Source organism: Zosterops lateralis, assembly GCF_965231275.1.
Source record: "Zosterops lateralis genome assembly, chromosome: 20".
NCBI classification, from domain to species: Eukaryota; Metazoa; Chordata; class Aves; order Passeriformes; family Zosteropidae; genus Zosterops; species Zosterops lateralis.
Genome location: NC_139780.1, coordinates 4,835,459 through 4,851,895, shown reverse-complemented (window position 1 = coordinate 4,851,895; position 16,437 = coordinate 4,835,459). Strand labels below are relative to the sequence as shown.

Below are 16,437 nucleotides of genomic sequence, written 5' to 3'. Positions count from 1 at the left end.
ATTTCTTCACAATATGTGTGATTAGACATTAGGAAGGGGCTGCCCAGAGAGGTGACAGAGTCGCTGTCCTTGGAGGTGTCCAGGGAATGACCGGACATGTCCCTCAGTGCGCCGGGCTGGGTGACGAGGTGGGGACTGGTCAAAGGCTGGATTCCAGATCTCAGAGGCCTTCTCCAGCCTAAATAATTCTGTGACTCTGCAATGATGTAAACACTGCAAGGAGGTATTTCAATCCTGCACACAGGTTCTAAAAGAATTAAAGGAAGGCAAGGATGCCCAGCAAGGGTCGGGAGCTCCACCTGGCCGTGCCCCGTGTAGGAGGCAAAGGCAGCATTTAATCCAATTCAGCTTTTCCCGCTGTCCATATTCTGAAATGTCCAATGCAGTTATATTTTCTCCCACAAAAAGTGGGAGGGCCGACACGCTTACAACTTTGCTTCACAAAAAAACCTCCCAGATTCATTCAAAATCCGCCTGCGCGGGTGATGAGAGCGGCTGCCCTCACCCCTGCCCATGAGGATGACAATGTGGAACTAACGCGTGTTTATTTCTTCCGCCCAGCCCAAGGCCGGCTTTGCCTGCGGGGAACACGGCAAACATCAGCTCCAGCGGCTCTGCCAGGCTCGGCAGGAGGCGGGGGCCTGCTGCATCCTTTCAAAAGCCTCTTCTCAATGGGAATACTTTTGGAGCAGGGCCCGGGGATCACCGTGTCCCCGCTCCCCCCACGTCACCTCAGGCGCCCCATCCCCTCGGGCGGGCAGCCCGGGCTCCTTCCCTCACTCGAGATGGCGCCCGCCCGCTCTGCCCCCCTTGCCCGGCTGCTCCCGCCCCGCTCTGCCCTGAAGCAACATGGCGCTGCCCTCACAGCTCGGCTACTTGCCCTTATCAAACATGGCGGCTCCCGTTCACTTTGCCCTGTGCCCGCCCTCCGCGCGCCGCGCGCCGGCTTCAGCGGCTTCAGCCCGCCCGGCGCAAAGATGGCGGAAGCGATTGCGGGCGTTTGAATTCCAGGGAAGCCGCCAAATCCTCGCACAAAAGGCGGCGGGAGCTGCGGCAGCCGCGCGTCCCGTCCATGGATTCGCTGCCGGGGGAGGACCCGACGCTGCCGCTGGCGTTCGAGGGCAGGTACGGGGGAGCTGCGGGGCGGGGATGCGCCCAGGCGGCGCGGCTGCGTGTGGCGGGGCCGGGCCCGCCGGCCGCGGACGGGGGTAAGGGGACAACGGGACAGCGGGACAGCCCCTCGGGTGTTGTGCTCTCAGCGCTCTCCTCCTTCCCCAGCGTCAGCGGCCTCCAGCTGCCGGACATCTCCCGCGGGGACCCGCAGCCCGGCCCGCCCGGCGGACAAGGTAAGGCTGGACCGCGGCCGGAGCCCGCACATCCCTGCCCTGCCTCGCTGCTCTCCGAACCTGCGGGAAAAACCCTCGAACTTGCGGCAAAAAAGCCAAACCAACCAACCAACCAACCAAACTAACAACAAAAAAAGGGGCTTTTAAGTGATACGCTTTTTAGTTAACTTAAAAGTCTTTAAGAGCAGCAGCTGCCGCCGTGCCTGCTGTGTGCTCGCTGGTCACCAGGGCTCTCGGCCTTACGTAAGATGATCAGCGGTTTTGTGCAGCGTGTACTTAAAATACTCGGAATATCCAGCGAGGCCGTGCTGGCTGTGACATTCTGCTCAGGGTTAGGGAAGCTGTGCACGCTGTGCATCATCCAGCTCTTGCTCTGAGGGATTGCTCTTGACAGCGCACCTCGCACAGCCTAATTCCAGGGTACATCGTAATTTAAATGGATGGTGGAGTTTGGGATCTTACTGTGATCAGGAAGGAATGTAGATGCTAACATGTAATGTAAACAGGGGGCCAAGCAGTGCCTCTCTCACTTCCCAGAAGGTTTTATGTTTAGGTTAGTGTAGAGCTTTGCCAAATTGAAGCCTTACTTAGAGACACTCTTTCTGAACTTGTTCTGTCTTCTTAAATGTCTAGTGGTACCAGATGTGGCAGAAGACACAGTCTCACCAGCTCGAGCTCGGACCATGAAGGACTATGAAAATGTAAGCAGAACTTTTGATGTGAGACTCGGTGACAGATTTATGGCCGGGATATTTCCAGTGTGCTGCCTGAAGTGTTGACTCAGTTTGTGTCAGTTGACACACATCTTTTGGAGGTGTGACCTCCTGAATGTCCCTATCCATGCTTTGAACCTCCATTTCTTAAGTGTTGCTTTCAAAAACCGAGGCAGGAATTTGTTGTCCAGAGCAGCCAACTGCTGTCCTGAAGTTGTGAAACAAAATTGGCACCCTCTGCTTAAAAGTTCCTGCAGCTCACCAGAAGCATCAGAACTTGGTTTGCACATCTGCTGTTGATTTATTTCAGGGAAGCATCAAGTTTGTTTTCATTTAGGTTAGTGAGGGATTTGGCCTTTTAATTCATTGACTGCCTTTTAACTTTACAGTATGAGTGTGCTTGGAATGCTTGTGTTGTAGAAGTCTAGTATCACTGTGACAATTCTGTAGATAAAAGTATTTTGGCACTTACTAAAATATGAAGGAAAACATTAGACTTTAAAAATATGTGAACTGCATTGGCTTTTTAAATTGAATAAGACAGTTGTTTATGTATTGGCTTTTTAAATTGAATAAGGCAGTTGTTTATGTCTGCTGAATGATGATTTGACTGGGATGTGTTGCAGGACAAGTTCCCCGTTAAGGACTAGAGTGAAAAACTTTTAAGATATTTATTGTTGTGTGAAGAAGCTGTAGAGGAGAAAGCAATCTAAAATCTCTGAAATGATTGCTACAGATAAAGGCTGTGGCTGCTGCCTTTGGGCTGTGCCAAGAGTCTGCAGTTGCAGTGCACTGCTGCTGTTACCTTTTGTGGCAATGCTGTGTTTGATTTGAGTGTTTCTTACAAACTCTTTCAGTTTCTTATATCCCCCCTGAGGAGAAAGCTCTGCTCTTTGCTCAGAATTTAAAGCTTGTTTTGGAAAGCCTTTTGGTGAAGGATGTTTTTTGCAGCCTGTATCTATTTCTCTTTCTCTTTTGTTTCTGTGTGTTGGCTGGGGTAGACAGACACTGTCTTGGCTTTGGTGTGTGCTTAAAATCTCTTCCTGTGATGTGTGCCAAAGACCTCAGTCCAGAATATACATTTTGCTAGTGGTTTACTCTCTGCAGGGTTCCTGGGCACAGAAAAAAAAACAACAAAAAACCACACCAAAAAAAACCCCAAACAAACCAACATTGCAGAAGAGAGGAAAAATCTGTTGCTGTTTGTCCTGTGTGATGTAGAACAGGGGCCTTCCCACAGGTCTGGCATCCTGGTGTGCTCAGACCCCTCTTGTTAAACTGAGCTATAAAACTTCCCATGGGATGAGAACTTTTATGGATGCCAGCAGTGTAATGAAGCTCAAAGATCCCTTGGCATGAAGAAGAATATACATTAAACACCATTAAAATTATTTCTATAACTCTGTTATTCAGGCAGGCCATAAGAAGGATGTAGTGAAAAGAATGGGCTCTGGCCTTGCAGCTCAGAGAGAACAGGATGGGTGTAATGACCCTTAAGTGGACTAAAAGGTGTAGGAATGGTCCTTTAATGTTTGTACCTGGAGAAGGTGCTGAGCTGGATAATGTTGGAGGTGCAGATTTTTGAATTATTTATGGTGTCCCACTTTGTTGCAATATAGAGGTAACCATTCTATTATAGAAAACAAGATTACATGGGCAAAGTGAAAAGCATTACTAAGGAGGAGTTTGTTATGGGTAATGAGGTGTTCATGAACAGAAAGGGTGATGGGCATCAAGTAAGGGAGCTGAATAATAATATTTGTGGGTTTCTTTCTTGTCTCTCCAAACACACTTAGAGTTTTGCTGTAAATCTAAAACAGCCTTTATAGTCGAAAACTGTTGTGCTGTGAAACCACAGCCACTGCTGACAGGTCCCTTTTGAACAAAACTGGCTCCATGCAGACTTGGAGAGGAGCTAATCTGAGCTAGGATTTGCTGCCATGCTGTTCATGCTGTGGAATATTCTGTGCAGTATGTATATCATTGTCTTGGTTTTCATTCCTTTTGTTTAAATACAGAAATCAAAATGCATACAGGAATTAAGACTGAGTCTTCAAATGTATGAGTTCAGTGGGTTGGCATTAAAATCTTTTTGCAGTGTGAACTTTCTCACATTTTACACGTTTTCATTCATTAAGCAATAGCTTTTAAATTGTCTGCCTGCTCTAACTTTCATCCAAGAAACTGAACATCAGAGATGACATTTGTTTCACTCCTTGGTTTATGACTGCAGAGTCTGTTTCATTTGCCTTTTGAAAATATTACCCTTAAGCACTTTGGTTTATCTCTCTTGCCACTGAAATACATGTAACGAGGGTTGTGAAATCCTGAATTCTTTTGAAATTACTTTTTTCCTTTTTACTCAGAAATATACTGAGTGTGTGGAGACTAATTAGAACCTCAGCTGGTACAACTTCAGAGTGTTTTTTGTCACTTGGACTTTTTCTGAATGAGCAGGGACTGCTGGGAATGCTTTACTGACAGGTTGCTTCAGGATGTGGGAATGAGCCACAAAGTTTATGCAGGATTTTCAGGTGCTCAGATGATTTTCACTTTTGTGAATAATGACAAGGCAGCTTGCTGGGCAGGGATTATTAAACTGAAGAATTGTTTGCAGATGCAGGTTCTGAGTGCAGTTACAGAAAGTAATCTTGGGTTTCATAAGCCAAATATTTTGGAAATTGTATTGCTAATAATTTTTACAGATAGCACTGTAGTGTTCTGGAAAAGCCTACATAAATATTTTATTAGTAGCTCTGTAACATATTAGATTTCCATTTGCTGAAAGCATCTGGCAGGGGACATGAGTCTTATTTGAATGAATGTTTTATGCTTAGTCTCTTAAAAAAATTTAGAGGGGGACTCCTTTCTTTAATGAAACCATCAACTAAGTTCCTGCTTCTACAAGGAAGGTTACAAGTGATAAGCAATTTTCCCCCAAAGAATTGCACTTTGAATTATGGGATGGGATAAAGGTTTTATTGGTGTTCAATTGGGCTCACTTGTGTGCTTCTGGCTTTTCTTGCTATGAATAAAGTTACCTGGGTCCTGTTAATAAAGCTGCCTTCCCAGGCTTTTGCTTAGGAAATATTTCTGCCTCCACGTGATGTCTGGTATTTTGTTCAAGTTCTGTCATTTAGAAGAATTCTTGAATGTTGTTAAATTCAACAACATTCAGTAATTCTTCTAAATTCTCTCCTGAATTCTTATTGAATCAAATCAGTCAGTATTTTGATATTTGAGGAAATAGTTCAAAGGACACAAGACTATGTATTATATATTTAATTTACACCTTCACAATTGGACCTGTGTGTGTCACCCACATGTCCGTATGAGTTTAACTGTGTCGTGTGGGTGGAATTCTGGTCTTGCACTTGTGAAAGCAAAACTGTTGGAGTTTTTTTTTTTTTTTTCCTTTTTCTCATTATCTTTCTTCTTTCACAGCAAATCACTGATCTGAAAAAAGAAAACTTCAACCTGAAGCTTCGTATTTATTTTCTGGAGGAGCGAATGCAGCAGAAGTTTGATGGTCCCACTGAAGAAATCTACAAAATCGTAGGCATTTAAAATAATTTCCTGGACCTGTGTCTCTTTCTGAAGAGTTTGTTTTGTAGCAAGGTTGCCTGTTTCACTTGACTTTTAAGTCATTTTTTGTTACTGGAAATTTTGGTGTGATTATTTTATTCTGACCTTAGCCTTTTCAGTAATAACTAAATTAAAGTGACCTCAACAGGTGCTTTCATCAGGTCTCTTTTCCGTAATGGGATGGAAACTTGAGTCTCTCTTGATGCAAGTTTTAGTAGATAAGAACATAAATCTGTGTTTGAGTAGGTGACAGTTGCAGCTGAATGTTGCTGCCTGCTCTTCTCCACTGATGACTTTTTGTAGTTGCTGATGTGTTGAAATGATTGTCAGATTCCTGGCCAAGAACTTCTTTGTACAATTGCATCATGAGAGGTTTCCTCAGGCTATAACAAAATAATTCTAAAATTTCTAAAAGCCTCTGTAGCTGATAAAATCAGGTTCTGAAAAGAAAATAAAATATCTTGTAGCTTAAAGAAAAAAAATGCTTGGAAACCCTAGAAATTCCCAAACTGAAGTGCAGTACTCTCCATTAGAGCAGTTAAGTGTGTGTGCAGGGGATTTGTATTGCTTGAGTGCAATGGTCCTTAATGCTATTGATGTTTCTGGAAGGCTTGAACATTGCAAAATACGTCTTTTAACAGCTAAATGTCTATTCTTATCCCAATGATACTTTATATTTGCTGGTCCAAGCAAAAAAGTAATCTCCACATTGCCAATAACTTTTGGGATGGGTGATCTTCCAGTTCTTTCCAGACATTTTCATTCTTTTGTCACAGAACATTGAGCTGAAAGTTGAGATAGAGAGTCTGAAGCGTGAACTGCAGGAGAGGGAGAAGCTACTCATCAAGGCCTAGTAAGCACCAGTTTATTTCTTCATGTCCATTACTTAGGGTTTGTTTCTATGTGTTTTTTTTCCTAATGCTTTAGGAATTGGAGCATCTAAAGTGCACTTATTTAGAAATGTCTGGTTCAAAACTAATCCAGGCTGGCAGCTGTTGATTGCCCCACTGGCCTCAATTGCAGTGGAATTTTCTTTGTTTTCCTGAGGACCAGATGTATTCTGTTAGATCTCTCCAGGCTGTTCAGAGGGTATTGCTGTGCTTTGAAGGGAACCTTGCACAAGGTCATGCTGGACAGCAAAGTTTAGGTGGCAGTCATGAGCAATCTGGTGCTGAGTAAGGAAACTCTGCCTGTTCTTTCCTCACAAGGTGTTAACAAATACTGAAAAGGCCAATGGAGAGATCTCAGCAGCTCCATGTCTTCAGTTTATTCCAGTGCTGCTTCCTGTAGAAAACACAGCTCTGCTGAAGGCTTTATAATGTATTTGGAAGCTTTAGAAATGTAAAGGAGATATTTCACTTTTGCATTGTACATCAAAAATGCTTCATCCACTGTGCCAAGGCTTGTGTGTGGGACTCACAGGCACCACCCAAATTGCTGCATGGTCTGTAGATGTTTGTGTTTAACCTTAAAGTGATGAGCAGGTACAGAGAAGGTGGAAGATGCTTGACCATAATCCATCAGCCACTGGCACCTGGAATGTTTTCCACATTGATGTGCTCTGGGATTTATGTCTGTGTTATTGTCTTTCAGTAAGGCAGTTGAAAGCTTGGCCCAGGGTGGTGATGCTGAAGTGCAGCATAGGAAAGAGGCACAGAAGAAGATGCAAGAGATGGAGGAGATGCTGACTGGCAGGATAAACCTTCTGGAAGAGGTGAGTGAGCACAGCTGAAAGAATAAGGAATCACTGCTGTCTTTGTACTGTTGTCTGAGTTTTGATACTGTGGTCAACCTCTATTTTCATAATGTCTTTTTTCATTCCTCACTATCTATGCTTGAGACAGTTTATTCCTGTATTTATTGTTGAGTTCTGGTTACTTTACAGGGGGGTTGTAGTGTGAAGGGAAGGGACCCACAGGGATGATTGAAGTCCATTTAAAGTGAGTTCCTTCAGGGAGGAGGAGAGGGGAATTTGCATGACCTCTTATTCATTTGAGTGGAGCTGGGATTTCTGAAAGCATTCTTTGTGCTGTTGAATTGGTAGAGAAGTTCTTAAATTGCTTCCTCTGTCCCAAATCAGGCAGTCAGGCTGGTGTTTTCCAGATCTGATAGGCTGAAGAGCAGATTTTCTGATCTCATGGAGATTGGGTATTTTCTGTAGCCCAAAGATAATGTTGGCCTCTGACATAAATTTTATTCTGCTTATGAATTCAAACCCTGCAGTGTGGTTTTAGTCACAGGTTTACACAACACCATGTAATTATATAGATCCAGGGAGTGCTAACAAAGATTAATTTCTTTCAGAGTTCTTGATTGACAGGTGAATGTTGGCAAAACAGCTTTTCAGGAGAGGGTTGAGTGAGGAAGTTCAGTGGGGAAGGAGCTTTTCCTCTCCCTCCCCCAAAGAGGTGCTTTTTAGTTTAGCTGTGAAGACAGGGGGGAATGACTTGTTAGGCTACAAGGAGACGTTTATTTTATAGGAAATAAACTGGGTGAGCACAGCAGGAAAGCTTGCAATGTTAAAATGAAGATCAAAAAAAGAATCAAATTTGATGTGGCATGTGGCAAGTTGTTTTGTGTGTCTCTTTTTGGCCTTCTCCATCTCTGTGAGTTGGGTCACCCAGAGGAAGTTGACTGAAATCTCTGACTGTTATCTCCATTTCTTTTGCTGTTCAAGAGAAAAATGTCTGGTTCATACTTTATCAATTCCTGCACAATATTGTAAATGGTGTTGGAAAGAGTTCCAATTAGCTACAGTGAGCTTGGGAATATTAATTTTATTGAACAAAAAAGCCCTTCTTTAACTTCTTTAATGTAAGTGTGGCTATTTATTATGATAGTGGGAGGACAGTGGGACAAAACCATGTTATAATTGAGAAATCAAAAACCATAGCATAGGGGCACTTTTGTTTCCAGTTCTGCTATCAGGGTATTTTTTATTTCTTTGAAACAAATTTCCCTTCTTTCTGTACCACAGAAACTGGATTAATCTTGAAAATGCAGACACAGAGTTCAGAAGCATTTACAAAGAGCTTGAAATACTTGGTAAAAGTTCCTAAATTAAACATCCTGACATATGTTGGGTAGAAGAAACTTCAGTATGTGGAAAAAAAAAATCATGAGCATTTAGTTCTTAGAGTCATCAGGATTGTGTGTTTTAATTTCAGAATCTTAAAACTGCCCAAGAAGAGGTGGAAAAAGCCCTTGCAATGACAGAGAAGGAGAAAGGCCTGAGAATTGCTGCTGAGCAGAAACTTGCTTCAATTATGAATGCCCCTGCCAGGGATGTGGACAAGGTTACAGGAGCTGAGAAAGACAGGTCAGAACTGTTGCCAGTAATGTTTCCAACTGCTGGAATTTTTCATTGTTAAAGTGTGAAGAGTCAGCATGGGTTTGGGTTTGATAAGTTTAGTCCTGCCCTTGGGTACAGGAGAGATACTGGCCATCCATGGAATGGCAACACAGCAACTAGCTCAGTGCTTTGTGGAGCAAAGTCATTTTTAAGAGTTCTCTGAAAGCTTGAAAGGGTCAGGATGTCTGAAACATGAGCTCATAGGTCAGGCTGGTAAATTTAATGGGAAGAGAAGCGCTGTTAGAAATACTTTTACAATTCAGGTTACAAAACAGGAGCAGTCAGGGATGGCATCTTATACTGCAGTTTTCATATGTAACACTCAGGTCTGTCAGAAAACATCATCATTGTTCTGGGACTGCTGGAACTCTGAAGATGTGTATTGACAAAAGACTTGGTGTTTTTAGTGTGGGGTTTTTTTTTGTTTTTTTTTTTGGTGTTTATGTGACAACAGAACCACTTAGATACAAATGTAGCTGAAACTGAGTACTGGAGAGACACATCAGGATGTGGTGTGTGGGCTAAGAAAGGAAATAGATAACAAGGTTTTTGTGTGTGCTGTAAAGGACAATGTAAGTAAAATATTGAAACTTCACTGTTGATATTTGAAGTGGTATTGGAGGAAAATAAGAATGAGCACTTTGCAGATAGCTTGACCCTGTTTGTTTATGTTAAAGCTACATTTTTCAGGTTTTCCAGGGTTATGAAAGTCCTTCCCTAAGTTCTGCAAGTATTGTCTTGAGTCTTCACTTAGGAGAGTTGTCTGCAAGGTTTACTGCAATGACTGGAGAATTGGTGGTAGATGGTGCAAGATTAATACTTTAAATCCTGTAATTTTAGACTTATAGAGCAACTGAACCTGTCACTGAAAAATAAAGAAGCTCTAATTCAACACCTCGAAAAGGAGAAGTCTCAGAGTGGATCTTCTGATGGGAAGTTGCCAGCAGAAAAAATCAGAGAACTTACCATTGCTTTGAGGCTTGAAAAGGATAGTGAGATAGAGGTGAGGAAACTGCCTGGTGAATTACATGTTATAATTCTCACGAGGGGGTAGGATTTTAATGGTTTTGTGCATGACACTATGTGAGTGACATCAGCGAATTTCTAAAAATATCATTTCCTCCTCCAGTTTCCAGTTCTTTACCATTCATGGGTTATGCTGTGGCTTGGTGGGCAATATTCATCCTTTTTTATCCATTCCTTCAGTGAGAGGCTGTGTGTACCACTGACTTGATGCCAGTGGAATAGACAGAGTGCAATTGCTTTACAGAAGTATATATTAGAGAAATCCTAGATGTTAATAGATCCCTCACTGGATGACATAACCGCTATAAAAGTTAAAAATGTGACTTGAAAATTCATTCTCGGGAAGTGTCTCTGTTACGATCTGAAAAAAAAGCTGCGGTAAGGGAAGTAGGCAGGAAAACATCTCATGAAACAAGGAGCAAGTTTACCCTTTAGCTTATAAAAGGTACAAGAATCAGTCTTTTATTTCACTTGGCTCTTAAATAGGAAGACAGAGCTCCTGAAAGCTGGAATTAGAAACAGGTCCTGAGGCTTGTCTTTTTTTTTTTTTTTTTTTTTTTTTTTTTCTATTAGTTATTCAAAGACAAAATTAAAGCTGGCAGAATTAAGAAAGTTAATTATGGAGGCTGTCAGGCATCTCAGAATATTTCTTCCCTTTTGTTTTGGAACTTAATACTGCTCAGCTCAGTACATACACACTTTTTTTGTCTGTGTCAAGAATTTTTTTATAATTGGATTGATTAGAGGTAATGAAAGTTTTCTCTTCTGGATGGTCTTCAATTAAATCAATCTGTGCCAAAGAAAACCACTCTGGTTTCACAAGAGCATTTGTGTGTCAAGGTGAAAACAGTGTCATCTTTAATCATTTCACCGGAGGTAGACAGAGTGCATATGATCATTTGGGGTGCAGTACTGGAGAAAAAAAAAAAATCTGATGAATACCTCTGCACTACTCTGGTTTTATGTATGATTACTTTTTTAAAAGCAAATAGTTCTGTAACCTCCCCAAAGAAAAGTGCTAATTAAAATCTCTCTTGATAAAAGCATCTTGCTGACAAAGATAAATGTCACATAAAAATGCACCTCTATTAACTCAGCAAGTGCAGCTGTTCTGTCTCATGGAAGAACATGTTTGGAGGGTTTTTGTTCTATTTTCTTTTTCTTTTTTTTTTTTTTTTTCTTAATTTGGACTGGCTTATTTTGTGCCCAGGGTTTTTAAGCTCATTTTGTTTCACTTTAATGCTTAATGAGTGTATTTGTATTGAGAATGAATTAAAGTGACCATAACAACTGTTTTGTTCTTACAGGCTCTTAAAATAGAGCTTAAAAATGAGAGAAGTTCCTTAGAAAAAAAGATTCAGGTAAGTTCCAGTTTTGTTCCTGTTCCCTTGACCCCTTACAGTGTGTGTTGGGCTCTCTGTTATCCTTTCATAGGCACAGGAGAACTTGACTCCAAGGGAAGCAGAGCAGGTCCTCTGTTAAATTCTCTTTTATATGGTATGACAGGAAGACCCCTCCTGTTTTTGAAGCAATTTTCAGTGAAGCTGATATACACACTCATCAAATATTGAAGCTGATGCTTGTGGCCTGCCCCCTTCTTGTACAATATTCCAGGCACATCTTTAAGATGCTGCCTCTCATTTTGGGGACTGTATTTCATGTTGGTAATCTGAGTAATAAGCTCCAAGAACTCTGAGGGAAGGTACTTATTAATGTGCAGTTACAGTATCTCTTAGTGGGAAGTTAATGCAACTTTCACATAATCTAATTTAGTCACTCCAAGAAGAGCTACAAGAGAGAGAAAATGAGCTTGCTGTTGAAAAGAAGAATGGTTTGAAAAGGGATAAAACTATTCAAGGACTAACTGTTGCCTTAAAAGCAAAGGAAAAGGAGGTAAGGGTGATTGTGATCTTGCTGGTTTGTTGAAGTACCATGGAGGGGGGAGTGCTGTGTGTGTGGCAGGGTCTGATCTCACTGTAACCATGAGGAGGCTTTGAGTGGGTCCCTGTCACTGCTGTCACCTCTCAGGTTCTGCTTGGCTGCAGTTTGGGCTCTTGGGCTGGAGGAGAGAGGAGAAAGTATCAGTTAAATATCTTCCCCCCTTAAGAACTTGAAAGAAAAATGTTTTCAGTTCCATGCTGATTTTTATCAGCTCTGAGCACCACTTAGAAGATACGAGGGGTATTTTATGTTGTTGAGTAAGTGGAGCTGTCAGAGGCAGCTAAAATAAGAGAGGTCAACATCAGCTGAAATTCAGATGGTGTGGAAGAGTGGGAAATACTTCACTTAAATGACAGGCAGTCTAGTGAGTGTATAAGAGCAAGAATTTCTTTATATAGGATTTACTATGATGCATTTGGTGTTCTTGGAAGTGTTTTGTGTAGCTGGATGAATGTTTAATGAGATGGGGTAGAAATGTGTCACCATCCCTTGGAAATAACTCTTCCTACATAGTGTTCATTTTACTTTATTTAAAGAATGAGGAGCTGAGTTCTGAAATTGAAGAGTTAAATGCTTCGTTGGCTAAGGCAAGAGAGGCAACTCACAAGGCACATGTGCAAAAATTCAAGGTAAGAACAAGGAATTTGGTGTGATTTCCCCCATTCCTGCTCCTCCTGTCTCTGTAATTCCACACAGCAGGCAGTGTTTGCTTATCTTGGAAAGCAGATGAATGGAAATCAGTTTAAAATGTTCTTTTAAAATTATTAATTTTTCTTTAAAAAACAATTTCCCAAATCAAATTATTTGAACAGTAGAATGTTAAAATGTCACATAATTTACCTTGTTTCTCCTTCTTTTCTTTTGAGTTTTTATTTTAATCTAAACTGACTGAGAATCTTAAAGGAAAAAACATATAATATCAGAATAAGTTAAAAATAAAGACACAAATTTCTGGGGAGCTGAGGTTATCTTGAGCTTTTTTTTTCCCAAAAGTATGGTGCCAGCACAATCTTCCTATTAGCAGAGTTGAACTGGGTGTGAGACACCTGCTTGGATTTATTTATAGAATAAATGTGAAACTACTATTTATAAAACAGTACAACGTTATTTGTGAAAATATGATTTAGTAATGCTTTTTCTGTCAGTGTGAAGGAGAAAAGGGATTTCATGATTTCTGAGACTTTGATCTTTTAAAAAGTACTAAGTTTAAAAAGTGTGCGACTGATCTGTCCTGTCCACAGAGTCCACAGTGCAGAGTGAGCCCTTGTCCTCAGTACTCTGCTCCTTAGCCACAGCCCTGAGTGGAGTTCTCTGTGAGTAACTGGTGCTGCAGAGTCACTCTGTGCCCTGTGCTCTGAGCTCCAGGCACAGCTGGGGCAGTGTGTGGTGAGAACACAGAGCAGGGCTGTGCCGAGGGGAGAGGTGGGGTCGCCAGCCCTGGGAGTGTTCCAAAAACGTGCAGCTGTGGCACTTGAGGATGTGGGTTGATGGTGAACACGGTGCTGGTGCTGGGTTGGCAGCTGGACTCCATCTTAAAGGTCTTTTGCAACCTTAATTCTGGGATTCCACGGAAGACTCAGTAACTTCCTGCTCTAGTCCAGGCTGAAACTGGACTCCACTCCAGAAGTAGAGCTTGATGTAATTAAAGCTTTGTGAATCAATAATTTGCACTGTGGACTCCTTTGCAGGTCAACCTTTCTCTCCTTCTTTGTTACCTCAGGCTTCCTTAGCCTGCACTGGATGCTGTGGAAAGTTTTATTACACCAGCAGAGGAAATTTTTAGTGTTACACTTTCCTTGTTTTGTCACTTCACTGTTTCTTTGCACCCCAATTCCGAAACACTGGGAAGAGGAACAGGGTTGTGGGGTGCAATGGGAATGAAGAATCCCAGACTGTACAAAACCCCCTTCTGGAGGCTGAATGCAGTTTTGTGTTGCAGGGAGCTGCAGATTATCAGGCTCTGCTGATGGAGAAGGAGACCCTGCTGGCAGAGCTGCGCTCAGAGAACCTCACCAAGGATGCTGAGAACCGCCGGCTGCAGAGGATCGTTAAAGTCACTGGTCAGGAGCTGAGTGACCTCAACTTGGAAAGAGAGAAAATGGAGAAGGAACTGGATGAAGCACAACTGCAGAAGAGCAGAAGTGACAAAACCATTAATGTTATTATCACCTTTTTGCTTTATTTCCTAAAGTCTAGGAGTAATTCAGTGCTTTAGCGTGTCCTTTGCTAACAAAATTAGGTTTTTAATTTAAATAACTTTTGGGAAGGAAATGCCTGACACTTTCTAATGCAGTGTATGAAGATTGAGGAAAATTTTGGCACGTAATCTGCACAAAATGATATTTTAAATATAATTTTGATAGTTAAGTCTTAGAAAAAAAACAACCTTTAACCTTTCAAAGTGGCAAAGGGTTACTGTTGATTCCAGTTTTTCTGATAAGAGAATTTGAACGTGCCTGATGATGTATGTTTACATTTCTGCCATATTTTTCTTATTGCATGTCTACAGATTATCTTAAATTTCACTACTTAAACTTTCTTCTAATTGTGACCTGGAGCCAAACCTCAGCCTGCTCTCTGCTCTCTTAGCAGGGTCACTCTAAAGGCTGTATATTAAATAACCTCTGCTTGTAAAAGACTCAAAGCACAGGATTAATTGATCACAGTTTAACATGAAAAATGAGGTGCTGTTCATTAATTCTGCTGCTTCACATTCTCTTGAGGGTTTTTACCTTGCTGTGGGCATTCAGGTAAACTCTCCTGCTCCCAGCACTCACAGCTGATGCAACAAAGTGAATGACCAGGTTTGAAAGAGGGATGCACCTTCTGCTGAGGCTTTGACAGGAAACACTTCTCACCTGAATGCTTTGTCATGTGGATTTTGCTAAAGTCTTCCCACCATTGCTTCCACCAGAGCAGCGTTTGCATAATGAGCAGAGTCCTGCCTGCATCCAGAGTCTGATCCTCCTCAGTTAGGGATTAGTCTCCTGCTATATTAAATTACATAAAAGGTTTAATGAGCTTGTCTTTATTCACTGGATGTTTTGGTTCCATTATTAAATAAGGACCTCAGTAAAGCAGGGAGATGTGGAAACTGCTGCTCCTGCACTATTCCTTAAAGCCAGCAGAGGGGTCTCTTTACCTACAGATAAATTAAGTTCCTCTCCCCCTTCTGCTCCCAATTTAACGCATTTTTGTTTGATTGTCAACTGTGGTTTGGCTGCCATCACAAAATCTCTATCTTTGGTGTGCTTTGAGATTTCTTCGGGGCGTCGAGGTTAAGGAGAGCGAGAACAGATCGCTGCTGTCAGTAAAGCAGCCACAAAGAACATTTATTGATTTGAAGTATTTTATATTTAACTGTCTTCTCTATTCAGATTTTTTTTTTTCATCTTTCAGGACAGCTAGGATATAACTGTACAGGAAAGACAGGAGAAATAGGACTGGGTAGGGATTTGCCAGGAGATTCAAAGTTAGCTGGATTACAGAAGCCCTTTTTGACTCCATTATGTCCAAGTTCTTCATGTAAATGATGAGCACCTTGGGGAAAAGCATTCCTGCCAAAAAGATGAGCAGTCTTATAAAAATTATATCCCTAACCTATTTCCTACTCCTTGCAGAACAGCTGCTTCAATTTCAGAGCTGCAAGTACATTGGATAGAACCACATTGCCTGTGAAGTGTTGCCCATTAAGTAGTAGATATGTGGGAGTTAAACAATATGCTGTGAGATTTTGCTCTTTGACAAATAGGAAACTGCTTCGGTGATCTGCTGCAAACTTTTTATGAGACAGCCTTAAAAACTCAGCTCTATTTATGCTCCAAGATGCCTATTTATCAGTGTTTCTATTTTGTTAGAATAAAGTTAGCAAAAAAGTGTATAAACTGTAGAAAACACCCTCCATGTCTGTAATGAGTTGCTGCCCTAGCTCTTCACTCATTCACAGGGAAATTTGCAGTGACTTTCCATATACTGTAATTTGGGTAATGCTAATTTTTGCCTACATTCATTAAAAAAAACCCCAAACAACCTCCAACAAACAGCCCACCTAAAATGTATTTATTATCCTGCTGTAAACCCAGTTTGTGTGGACATGAATTGGGCATTACTGTCCTGGAAGGGGAGAAGGTGAAAGTAAATCAAATAAGACTGTTACACATGAGCTGCTCATCCAAATCACAGACTTGGTCCAATATTTGGATTTTTCTGGATAACAGGTTTAGATGTTCTTGAACCATGTTCCTGCCTTAGAGGGGTCAACTTTAAAAGGTCTCTGAACAAGCTTTTAAAAGCTCTTCCAGTTCTGTGCTTTCCAAAAGCTGTTGTTAAGCATCACTATCAAGATGCTGCTAAAGATCACTTAAAGCTCTTTGGAACAAGAAACTTTTGACTTTTATTTTTGCACACTGTTGGTGAGGAATGAACATCTCATCCTTGATATTGTTCATGGCTGTCATGTTACTGTGCCTGTAAA

The 16,437-nt window shown here is 41.6% G+C and overlaps 1 protein-coding gene across 7 annotated transcripts in view; it reads left to right on the top strand.

Annotated features, from left to right (window-relative positions):
- The first annotated feature begins 1,313 nt into the window (after positions 1–1,313).
- The window catches only part of CDK5RAP2 (CDK5 regulatory subunit associated protein 2), a 70,072-nt gene continuing 54,948 nt past the window's right edge, over positions 1,314–16,437 (top strand). For 5 of the 7 annotated variants that reach the window (XM_083875598.1, XM_083875597.1, XM_083875596.1 and 2 more), the window contains exons 1-11: positions 1,314–1,346; positions 1,980–2,047; positions 5,504–5,614; positions 6,421–6,497; positions 7,238–7,358; positions 8,812–8,963; positions 9,837–9,999; positions 11,330–11,383; positions 11,796–11,915; positions 12,500–12,592; positions 13,903–14,121. In XM_083875598.1, the coding sequence (XP_083731724.1) occupies positions 2,030–2,047; positions 5,504–5,614; positions 6,421–6,497; positions 7,238–7,358; positions 8,812–8,963; positions 9,837–9,999; positions 11,330–11,383; positions 11,796–11,915; positions 12,500–12,592; positions 13,903–14,121 (1,128 nt within the window). In that variant the 5' untranslated portion in view covers positions 1,314–1,346; positions 1,980–2,029. Of the gene's footprint in view, positions 1,347–1,979; positions 2,048–5,477; positions 5,678–6,420; positions 6,498–7,237; positions 7,359–8,811; positions 8,964–9,836; positions 10,000–11,329; positions 11,384–11,795; positions 11,916–12,499; positions 12,593–13,684; positions 13,746–13,902; positions 14,122–16,437 lie in introns of those variants that run through there. The other 2 variants (XM_083875600.1, XM_083875601.1) reach the window with 2 other exon arrangements.